The 12327-nt window shown below is 46.2% G+C and overlaps 1 protein-coding gene across 1 annotated transcript in view; it reads left to right on the plus strand.

The window, feature by feature from the left end:
• LOC106576444 (ankyrin repeat and sterile alpha motif domain-containing protein 1B) overlaps positions 1-12327 on the plus strand; it is a 309496-nt gene that overhangs the window by 110476 nt on the left and 186693 nt on the right. The window contains 3 exon segments of the mRNA XM_045699996.1: positions 7329-7457; positions 10225-10301; positions 10440-10550. Coding sequence (XP_045555952.1) covers positions 7329-7457; positions 10225-10301; positions 10440-10550 — 317 coding nt within the window.

The raw sequence follows: 12327 nt of genomic DNA on the forward strand, positions 1-12327 counted from the left end.
AGCCACTAGAAAGACTTGGGGATGTTCTGTAGGACTGAGTGGTTTTGGGTTTGTGGATGTGAATTTGGATGTCTTGGTTCTTCCTTTTCAAATCAAACTTTATTTGTCACATGCGCCGAATACAACAAGTGTAGACTTTACCGTGAAATGCTTACTTACAAGCCCTTAACCAACAGTGCAGTTCAAGAAGAGTTAAGAACATATTTACCAAGTAGACTAAAATAAAAAGTAACACAATAAGAATAACAATAACAAGGCTATATACAGGGGGCACCGGTACTGAGTCAGTGTGCGGGGGTACAGGCTAGTTGATTTGTACATGTAGGTGGGGGTGAACTGACTATGCATAGACAATAAACAGCGAGTAGCAGCAGTGTACAAAAGGAAGGGGTCAATGTAAATTGTCCGGTGGCGATTTGACTAATTGTTCAGCAGTCTAATGGCTTGGGGGTAGAAGCTGTTGAGGAGCCTTTTGGTCCTAGACTTGGTGCTCTGGTACCGCTTGCTGTGTGGTAGCAGAGAAAACAGTCTATAACTTGGGTGACAGTCTATAACTTGACAATTTTATGGGCTTTCCTCTGACACCGCCTATTGTATAGGTCCTGGATGGCAGGAAGCTTGGCCCCAGTGATGTACTGGGCTGTTCGCACTACCCTCTGTCGCGCCTTATGGTCAGATGCCGAGCAGTTGCCATACCAGGCGGTGATGCAACAGGTCAGGATGCTCTCGATGGTGCAGCTGTAGAACTTTTGAGGATCTGGGGACCCATGCCAAATCTTTTTAGTCTCCTGAGGGGGATAACGTGTTGTCGTGCCCCCTTTACGACTGCCTTGGTGTGTTTGGACCATGATAGTTCATTGGCGATGTGGACACCAAGGAACTTGAAACTCTCGACCCGCTCCACTACAGCCCTGTCGATGTCAATGGGGGCCTATTTGGCCCACCTTTTCCTTTAGTCCACGATCCTCTCCGTTGTCTTGCTCACATTGAGGGAGAGGTCGTTGTCCTGGCACCACACTGCCAGTTCTCTGACCTCCTCCCTATAGGCCATCTCATTGTTGTCGGTGATCAGGCCTACCACTGTTGTGTCGTCAGCAAACTTAATGATGGTGTTGGAGTCATGTTTGGCCATGCAATTGTGGGTGAACAGGGAATACAGGAGGGGACTAAGAACACACCCCTGAGGAGCCCCAGTGTTAAGGATCAGCATGGCAGACGTGTTGTTGCCTACTATTACCATCTGGGGGAGGCCCGTCCGGAAGTCCAGGATCCATTTTCAGTTGGAGGTGTTTTGTCCCAGGGTCCTTAGCTTAGTGATGAGCTTCGTGGGCGCTATGGTGTTGAACGCTGAGCTGTAGTCAATGAACAGCATTCTCACATAGGTGTCCAGGTGAGAAAGGGCAGTGTGGAGTGCGATTGAGATTGCGTCATCTGTGGATTGGTTGGGGCGATATGTGAATTGGAGTGGGTCTAGGGTGTCCGGGAGGATGCTGTTGTGAGCCATGACCAGCCTTTTAAAGCATCGCTACTGACGTGAGTGCCACGGGGCGGTAATCATTTAGGCAGGTTACCTTTGCTTCCTTGGGCACAGGGACTATGGTGGTCTGCTTGAAACATGTAGGTATTACAGACTCGGTCAGGGAGAGGTTGAAAATGTCAGTGAAGACACTTGACAGTTGGTCCGTGCATGCTTTGAGTACACGTCCTGGTAATCTGTCTGGCCCAGCATCTTTGTGAATGTTGACCTGTTTAACCTCTATGGGCAAGCGTCCCACCTACTCAACAGCCAGTGTAATCCCGTGGCGCGTTATTCAAATTCCTCAAAAATTCAAAAACTTCAATTTTTCAAACATATGACTATTTTACACCATTTTAAAGATAAGACTCTCGTTAACCTCTCTAGGCTAGGCGGGACGAATTCGTCCCACCTACGTAACAGCCACTGCTATCCTGTGGCGCGATTTTTAAAACCTTAAAAATCCTATTACTTCAATTTCTCAAACATATGACTATTTTACAGCCATTTAAAGACAAGACTCTCGTTAATCTAACCACACTGTCCGATTTCAAAAAGGCTTTACAACGAAAGCAAAACATTAGATTATGTCAGCAGAGTACCAAGCCAGAAATAATCAGACACCCATTTTTCAAGCCAGCATATAATGTCACCAAAACCCAGAAGACAGCTAAATGCAGCACTCACCTTTGATGATCTTCATCAGATGACAACCCTAGGACATTATGTTATACAATACATGCATGTTTTGTTCAATCAAGTTCATATTTATATCAAAAACCAGCTTTTTACATTAGAATGTGACGTTCAGAACTAGCATACCCCCCGCAAACTTCCGGGGAATTCGCTAACATTTTACTAAATTACTCACGATAAACGTTCACAAAAAGCATAACAATTATTTTAAGAATTATAGATACAGACCTCCTCTATGCACTCGATATGTCCGATTTTAAAATAGCTTTTTGGTGAAAGCACATTTTGCAATATTCTAAGTACATAGCCCAGGCATGACGGGCTCGCTATTTAGACACCCGGCAAGTTTAGCACTCACCATAATCATATTTACTATTATAAAAGTTTGATTACCTTTTGTTGTCTTCGTCAGAATACACACCCAGGACTGCTACTTCAATAACAAATGTTGGTTTGGTCCAAAATAATCCATCGTTATATCCGAATAGCGGCGTTTTGTTCGTGCATTCCAGATACTATCCGAAATAGTAAAGAAGTGTCGCGCGCATGGCGCAATTCGTGACAATAAAATTCTAAGTATTCCATTACCGTACTTCGAAGCATGTCAACCGCTGTTTAAAATCAATTTTTACGACATTTTTCTCGTAGAAAAGCGATAATATTCCGACAGGGAATCTCCTTTTCGGCAAACAGAGGAAAAAATCCCAAAGGCGGGGGCGGTCGGGGTCACGCGCATAAGCCAGTGTCCCTTGATCGGCCACTTGAGAAAGGCGATAATGTGTTTCAGCCTGGGGCTGGAATGACGACATTCTGTTTTTTCCCTGGCTCTGAGCGCCTATGGACGACGTGGGAAGTGTCACGTTAGAGCAGAGATCCTTAGTAAATGATAGAGATGGAAAACAAGTTCAAGAAATGGTCAGACAGGCCACTTCCTGTAAAGGAATCTCTCAGGTTTTGACCTGCCATTTGAGTTCTGTTATACTCACAGACACCATTCAAACAGTTTTAGAAAATTTAGGGTGTTTTCTATCCATGTGTAATAAGTATATGCATATTCTAGTTACTGGGTAGGAGTGGTAACCAGATTAAATCGGGTATGTTTTTTATCCAGCCGTGTCAATACTGCCCCCTAGCCCTAACAGGTTAATCTAACCACACTGTCCGATTTCAAAAAGGCTTTACAACGAAAGCAAAACATTAGATTATGTCAGCAGAGTACCCAGCCAGAAATAATCAGACACCCATTTTTCAAGCTAGCATATAATGTCACATTTACCCAAACCACAGCTAAATGTAGCACTAACCTTTGATGATCTTCATCAGATGACAACCCTAGGACATTATGTTATACAATACATGCATGTTTTGTTCAATCAAGTTCATATTTATATCAAAAACCAGCTCTTTACATTAGCATGTGACTAGCATTCCCACCGAACACTGCCGGTGAATTTACTAAATTACTCACGATAAACGTTCACAAAAAGCATAACAATTATTTTAAGAATTATAGATACGGAACTCCTCTATTCACTCGATATGTCCGATTTTAAAATAGCTTTTCGGTGAAAGCACATTTTGCAATATTCTCAGTAGATAGCCCGGCATCACAGGGCTAGCTATTTAGACACCCAGCAAGTTTAGCACTCATCAAAGTCAGATTTACTATAAGAAAAATGTTATTACCTTTGCTGTCTTCGTCAGAATGCACTCCCAGGACTTCTACTTCAATAACAAATGTTGGTTTGGTTCAAAATAATCCATAGTTATATCCAAACAGCGGCGTTTTGTTCGTGCGTTCAAGACTATCCGAAAGGGTAAATAAGGGTGACGAGCATGGCGCAATTCGTGACAAAAAAATTCTAAATATTCCATTACCGTACTTCGAAGCATGTCAACCGCTGTTTAAAATCAATTTTTATGCCATTTTTCTCATAAAAAAGCGATAATATTCCGACCGGGAATCTGCGTTTCGGTAAACAGACGAAAGAAAATAAAGCATTCGGTCGACTCGGGCACGCGCCTAAGCCCATAGTACTATTATCGGCCACTTGCCAAAAGCGATAATGTGTTTCAGCCAGAGCCTGCCTCGATATCGTTCAGCTTTTTCCCGGGCTCTGAGAGCCTATGGGAGCCGTAGGAAGTGTCACGTTATTGCAAAGATCCTCAGTCTTCAATAAAAAGAGCCAAGATGAAACACAATTTGTCAGACAGGCCACTTCCTGCATGGAATCTTCTCAGGTTTTGGCCTGCCATATGAGTTCTGTTATACTCACAGACACCATTCAAACAGTTTTGGAAACTTTAGGGTGTTTTCTATCCAAAGCCAATAATTATATGCAGATTCTAGTTACTGGGCAGGAGTAGTAACCAGATTAAATCGGGTACGTTTTTTATCCGGCTGTGTAAATACTGCCCCCTATCCCCAACAGGTTAAATGTTTTGTTCACATCGGCTACCGAGAGTGTTATCACACAGTCATCCATAACAGCTGGTGCTCTCGTGCATGCTTCAGTGTTGCTTGCCTCGAAGCGAGCATACAAGGCATTTAGCTCGTCTGGTCGGCTCGCGTCACTGGGCAGCTCACATCTGGGTTTCCCTTTGTAGTCCGTAATCGTTTTCAAGCTCTGTCACATCCGACGAGCGTCAGAGCCGGTGTAGTAGGATTCAATCTTAATCCTGTGTTGACATTTTGCGAGTTTGATGGTTCGTCTGAGGGCATATCGGGATTTCTTATAAGTGTCCGGATTAGTCTCCCGCTCCTTGAAAGCGGCAGCTCTAGCCTTTAGCTTGATGGGGATGTTGCCTGTAAGCCATGGCTTCTGGTTGGGATATGTACGTACAGTCATTTTGGGGACGACGTTGTCGATGCTCTTATTGGTGAAGCCGATGACTGAGGTGGTGTAATCCTCAATGCCATTGGATGAATCCCGGAGCATATTTCAGTCTGTGCTAGCAAAACATTCCTGTAGTGTAGCATCCACTTCATCTGACCACTTCGGTATTGAGCAAGTCACTGGTACTTCCTGCTTTAGTTTTTGCTTGTAAGCAGGAATCAGGAGGATAGAATTATGGTCAGATTTGCCAAATGGAGAGCAGGGGAGAGCTTTGTTTGCATCTCTGTGTGTGGAGTAAAGGTGGTCTAGGATTTAAAAAATGTTTAGTTGCACATTTGACATGCTGTTAAATATTTTGTAAAACTGATTTAAGTTTGCCTGCAATAAAGTCTCCAGGAAATTGGAGGGACACTTCTGGTTAGGGTGCATTACACACACACACATGCAAATTGCACAAGTATTGTTATTCTATTTACCCAGTCAGATGAACTTGTGGATACCATTTGTTTGTCTCTGCGTCCAGTATGAAGGAAGTTAGAGCTAGTGTTACGAGCCAATGCTGACTAGTGTTAGCAAAATGACTGGAAGACTACAGGTATGCTAGCGTATGGAGGCAGAACCGAGCGATTTCCACTAGATGGGCCAGCTGCAAAGTCAAAATTAGAAACATTTATGAAAACAAAAATGTGCTTTTTGGTCTTCATTTAAGGTTAGGCATTAGGGTTAGCAGTGTGGTTAAGGTTAGCTTTCAAATCTGATTTGCTGACTTTGTGGCCAGCTAGTGACCACTCTGCAGTACTGCCTCTAGAACAAGATTCATGACACAAAACGCTGACCTGCGCATATGCTTCAGTCATACTGCACGCAGACTCGAAGAGACACAAACAAAAATGGTATCCACGAGTTCACCTGACTCTGGCGGAGTAGAACAATGGCCCGAATCTCGCAGTATCCCTTTAATCACAGCTGTAGACTGGGACTGACTAGACACTAGAGAAGACAGACAGTCTTGACCTGACATATAGAAGCTACAATCAGTGGTGCTAGTAGAAGCCCTGCATTCTGCTGTTGTGCTCCCTGTCTCTCTAATCACAGACAGACAGACAGACAGACAGACAGACAGACAGACAGACAGACAGACAGACAGACAGACAGACAGACAGACAGACAGACAGACAGACAGACAGACAGACAGACAGACAGACAGACAGACAGACAGACAGACAGACAGACAGACAGACAGACCAGTTCTAGATGATTTAGAGGAAACAGTAAAGATAGATGAGAAGAGAGAGAGATGGAAACAAAGGGGTTAATTCAGGGTCAGGAATGAGAGAGGAGGGAGAGGTAGGTAGGGGGAGAGAAGGAGAGGGAGAGAAAATAATAGTGGGGATGAGAGGGAGAAAGACAGACCGAGGGAAGGGAGGAGAAGAGAAATGCAGAGATTGTGATAGAAAGCAAATTCAGGATACAGCTGGGAGAGAGTGAATGGATCAGCTGCCTGAGTCAGAGGGAGAGAAAGTGGGATTTCATTCCGCAATTACTCTCACCCATTTAAACGCAATAGTATTCATGTATTTTAATTATTCAATCCATATATTTAAAAGTTATGTATGAATATCGTATGCCTGATTTTATCTCTAACACCTTTTTACACACACACACACACACACACACACACACACACACACACACACACACACACACACACACACACACACACACACACACACACACACACACACACACACACACACACACTCCCTCTGTCTTACAGTACCTCTGACCTTAGTTGGATCTTTCATACTAACACACAGCCAGGCTCCTGCCTTGTGACTAAACTCAACAAGCCTGCTGTGTGTGTGTTTGTTTGTGTAGTGTGTTTGTTTGTTAGCGAGCTCATAGTTTCCTCCGGCTTCACACTCCCATTCCATTTGCCTTGTGTGTGTTTTCTGTATGTGGTTCATTGTCAGTACAATGAAATGGTTCCCTGCTCTATGTCTGCAACCCTTGGAACCCTGCAATCACATCACCATTCTCTCTGTCTGTCTCTCTCTCTCTGTCTCCCTCTGTCTCCCTCTGTCTCTGTCTCTCTCTCTCTCTGTCGCTCTCTCTCTCTCTCTGTCGCTCTCTCTCTCTCTCTCTCTCTCTCTCTCTCTCTGTCTCTGTCTCGCTGTCTCGCTGTCTCGCTGTCTCGCTGTCTCTCTGTCTCTCTGTCTCTCTCTCTGTCTCTCTGTCTCTTTCTCTCGGTCTCTCTCTCCTCTCTCTCCTCTCTCCAGAATATATGATGGAGGAGATGATGGACAATAAGAGTGTGTTGATGGAGGAACCTATTCGCCAGTGTCCTGTCCCCACACCTCGCACCTCTATCCCCTCTCCCTCCGCCTCCCCCTCCCTCAGGCACAAAAGTAAGTACACACACACACACACACACACACACACACACACACACACACACACACACACACACACACACACACACACACACACATACAAACTTGCGCACACACACACACACACACAAACATACAAACTCACACTCACTCACACACAATTACACACACACAGACATACGTACACACAAACACACACACACACTATACACATACAGTGCCTCACACAATACCCCATATTGACAAAGTGAAAACAAGTTTTTAGAAGTTTTGGCAAATACCTTATCCTCCATCATTCTTAAATGGAAGAAGTTTAGAACCACTAAGATTCTTCCTAGAGCTGGCCGCCTGGCTGAACTGAGCAATCGGGGGAGAATGGCCTTGGTCAGGGAGGTGACCAAAAACATGATGGTCACTGACAGAGCTCCAGAGTTCCTCTGTGGAGATGGGAGAAGCTTCCAGAAGGACAACCATCTCTGCAGCACTCCATCAATTAGGCCTTTATGGTAGAGTGGCTTGACAGAAGCCACTCCTTAGTAAAAGGCACATGACAGCCCGCTTGGAGGCACCTAAAGACTCTCAGACTATGAGAAACAAGATTCTCAGGTCTGATGAAACCAAGATTGAACTGTTTGGCCTGAATGCCAAGCATGACGTCAGGAGGAAACCTGGCACCATCCCTACGGTGAAGCATTGTGGTGGCTGCATCATGCTGTGGGGATGTTTTTCAGCGCCAGGGACTGGGAGACTAGTCAGGAGGAGGCAAAGTACAGAGGGATCCTTGATGAAAACCTGCCCCAGAGCGCTCAGGACTTCAGACTGGGGTGAAGATTCACCTTCCAACAGGACAACGTGGGAGTGGCTTCGGGATAAGTCACTGAATGTCCTTGAGTGGCCCAGCCAGAGCCCGGACTTGAACCCTATTGAACATCTCTGGAGAGACCTAACAATAGCTGCACAGCAACGCTCCCCATCCAACCTGACAGAGCTTTAGAGGATCTGCAGAGAAAAATGGGAGAAACTCCCCAAATACAGTTATGCCAAGCTTGTAGTGTCATACCCAAGAAGACTCGAGGCTGTAATCGCTGCCAAAGGTGCTTCAAGAAAGTACTGAGTAAAGGGTCTGAATACTTATGTAAATGTTTATTCTTAATAAATTAGCAAAACATTTCTGGGGTATTGTGTGTAGATTGATGAGGGGAAAAAGAATAAGGCTGTAATGTAACAAAATGTGGACAAAGTCAAGGGGTCTGAACACATTCCCGAAGGCACTGTATCTACTACACACGCTATACACACAGAACCAGACGGATATTTTCAAACATGCTGAGCACTACCTATTGGTATGAACCGGTACTACCTCAGTCAACTTCTATACAGTGCTTTCCCTTATCCAACACTGCCCCTAGTGGCTGAGTTGGAACAGTGCATTGATATCACTCATACAATTCCCGCTGCTCTCTCTCGCTCTCTCTTCTCAATCACCACCAGTCAGCGCTCCCCTTTAATTATCTTTATTGGAGGGAGGGAGCAGAAAATACACATTCAGCACAGCTCGTGCACGCCTGAACACACACCGTGTTTAAACACCTCGACACACTTTATTGTTGGGTGAGGGGGAGTGGTGGAGAAAAGAGGAGAGAGGGAGGGAGAGAGGGTGTTGTGGAGAAAGGAGGAGAGAGGGAGGGAGAGAGGGTGTTGTGGAGAAAGGAGGAGAGAGGGAGGGAGAGAGGGTGTTGTGGAGAAAGGAGGAGAGAGGGAGGGAGAGAGAGAGCTGAAAGCACCAATCAGGTCTGTGAAGGCCAGTGAACGAGAGCAGACCGGAGGAACTACTTCCTGGATTAGAACGCTGCCACACAGAAAGGAACATATTCAGGTGTTGAAATGTGTATTTGGCCAGGTCTGCTCTCTTTAGTTCATTTGTTCAGTAGAAACAAACCCAGTACTCTGTCTCTAGCTGCTTTCACTGAAGGAAATACCATCGGTGAGCAGGCCACAGAGAAAAGTAGATTGAAAGAGTGATGGAGAAAGAAGCTTACATGTCACAATTAACTATATCTCCCCCTCTCCCCTCATATCTCCCCCTCTCTCCCCATATCTCCTCTCCCTGTATCTCTCCCATCTCCTCTCCCTGTATGTCTCCCATCTCCTCTCCCTGTATCTCTCCCATCTCCTCTCCCTGTATCTCTCCCATCTCCTCTCCCTGTATGTCTCCCATCTCCTCTCCCTGTATCTCTCCCATCTCCTCTCCCTGTATCTCTCCCATCTCCTCTCCCTGTATGTCTCCCATCTCCTCTCCCTGTATGTCTCCCATCTCCTCTCCCTGTATCTCTCCCATCTCCTCTCCCTGTATCTCTCCCATCTCCTCTCCCTGTATGTCTCCCATCTCCTCTCCCTGTATGTCTCCCATCTCCTCTCCCTGTATGTCTCCCATCTCCTCTCCCTGTATCTCTCCCATCTCCTCTCCCTGTATCTCTCCCATCTCCTCTCCCTGTATGTCTCCCATCTCCTCTCCCTGTATGTCTCCCATCTCCTCTCCCTGTATCTCTCCCATCTCCTCTCCCTGTATCTCTCCCATCTCCTCTCCCTGTATGTCTCCCATCTCCTCTCCCTGTATGTCTCCCATCTCCTCTCTCCCCATATCTCCCCTCTCTCTCCCCATCTCTCTCTCTCTCTCTTTCTCCATATCTCCCCTTATAATCTCTCTCCTCTCCCTCGTCTCCTTCGCTCCCTCTACTCCTCCCTCTCCCCCATCTCCTTTCCCCCTCCTCCTCCTCCCCAGATGATGCTGTGACAGGGGAGCTCTCCAAGCTGCTGAATGAGATGAAGATGTGTCGGGACAGAGACTACTCCTTTGAGGTGTGTTATGTTGTTATTATCTTCATCTTTATCTTATAGATCCTTGTGTTGTCTTTGGAATCATTGCTTATGCTTGTGGTGATAAAACAATTTCCCAAGTCATTCAATTACTACCCCACTCTACTCTACTCTACTTAGGAGCTCTGCCAGACCATCTCATCCCACTCTCATTCCATGGAGAGCTTTGGCAGCGGTCACCTATCAGACGAGGAGCGACGCAGTAACGGCACCCTGAGCAGAGTCAGAAAGGTGAGCACCATTTTGGATCAAGGAGGGTGGATGGGACCAGGGGTAATCAAGGGGAGTGGGGACCATTTTGGATCAGGGAGGGTGGATGGAACCAGGGGTAATCAAGGGGGATGTGGAGGGTGAGGACCATTTTGGATCAGGGAGGGTGGATGGGACCAGGGGTAATCAAGGGGGATGTGGAGGGTGAGGACCATTTTGGATCAGGAAGGGTGGATGGGACCAGGGGTAATCAAGGGGGATGTGGAGGGTGAGGACCACTTTGGATCAGGGAGGGTGGATGGGACCAGGGGTAATCAAGGGGGATGTGGAGGGTGAGGACCACTTTGGATCAGGGAGGGTGGATGGGTCTAGGGGTAATCAAGGGGGATGTGGAGGGTGAGGACCATTTTGGATCAGGGAGGGTGGATGGGACCAGGGGTAATCAAGGGGGATGTGGAGGGTGAGGACCATTTTGGATCAGGGAGGGTGGATGGGACCAGGGGTAATCAAGGGGGATGTGGAGGGTGAGGACCATTTTCACAATTTTGGGTCTGGGGTATCGTACCGTCGTATTGTTATTCTTGGATTGGAAATCCATGTTCTACTGCATCACTCTGGGGTCCATTACTGTAGTAGCATTTAGTCACCAGGAGAGGGCAGCCTCAGACACGCTGTAAGGCAGACATGTTTACTGAACAAAAACATAAACGCAACATTCAACAATTTCAAAGATTTTACTGGGTTACCGTTCATGTAAGGAAATCAGTCAATTGAAATAAATAAATTAGGGCCTAATCTTTTGATTTCACATGACTGGGAATACAGAAACATCTATTAGTCACAGATACCTTGAACAAAAAGTAGGGGCGGAGATCAGAAAACCAGTCAGCATCTGGTGTGACCACCATTTGCCTCACGCTGCCTCACGCTGCGAATAGAGTTGATCAGGATGATGATTGTGGGCTGTGGAATGTTGTCCCACTCCTCATCAATGGCTGTGCGAAGTTGTTGGATATTGACGGGGACTCAAACACGCTGTCGTACACGTCGATCCAGAGCATCTCATACGTGCTCAATGGGTGACATGTCTGGTGAGTATGCAGGCCATGAAGGAACTGGGACATTTTCAGCTTCCAGGAATTGTGTACAGATCCTTGCAACAGGCTGAAACGTGAGGTGAAGGCGACGGATGAATGGCACGACAATGGGCCTCAGGATCTCGTCACAGTATCTCTGTGCATTCAAATTGCCATCAATAAATACACGTGTTCGTTGTCCGTAGCTTATGCCTGTCCATACCATAACCTCACTGCCACCATGGGGCACTCTGTTCATAACGTTGACATCAGCAAACTGCTCATCCACACAATGCCATACGCTCCATCTGACCGGAACAGTTGAAACCAGGATTCATCCGTGAAGAGCACACTGCTCCAGCGTGCCAGTGGTCATCGAAGGTGAGCATTTGCCCACTGAAGTTGGTTACGGCGCCGAACTGCAGTAAGGTCATGACCCTGGTGAGGACGACAAACACGCAGATGAGCATCCCTGAGACTGTTTCTGACAGTTTTTGCAGAAATTCTTCGGTTATGCAAACCCACAGATTCATCAGCTGTCTGGGTGGCTGGTCACAGATTATCCTGCAGGTGAAGAAGCATGGATGTTGAGGTTCTGGGTTGGCGTGATTACACATGTTCTGCGGTTGTGAGGCCTGTTGAATGTACTGCCAAATTCTCTAAAATGACATTGGAGGCGGCTTATGGTAGAGAAATGAATATGAAATTCTCTGGCAATTGCT

This window comes from Salmo salar, chromosome ssa17, assembly GCF_905237065.1.
Source record: "Salmo salar chromosome ssa17, Ssal_v3.1, whole genome shotgun sequence".
Lineage (NCBI taxonomy): Eukaryota > Metazoa > Chordata > Actinopteri > Salmoniformes > Salmonidae > Salmo > Salmo salar.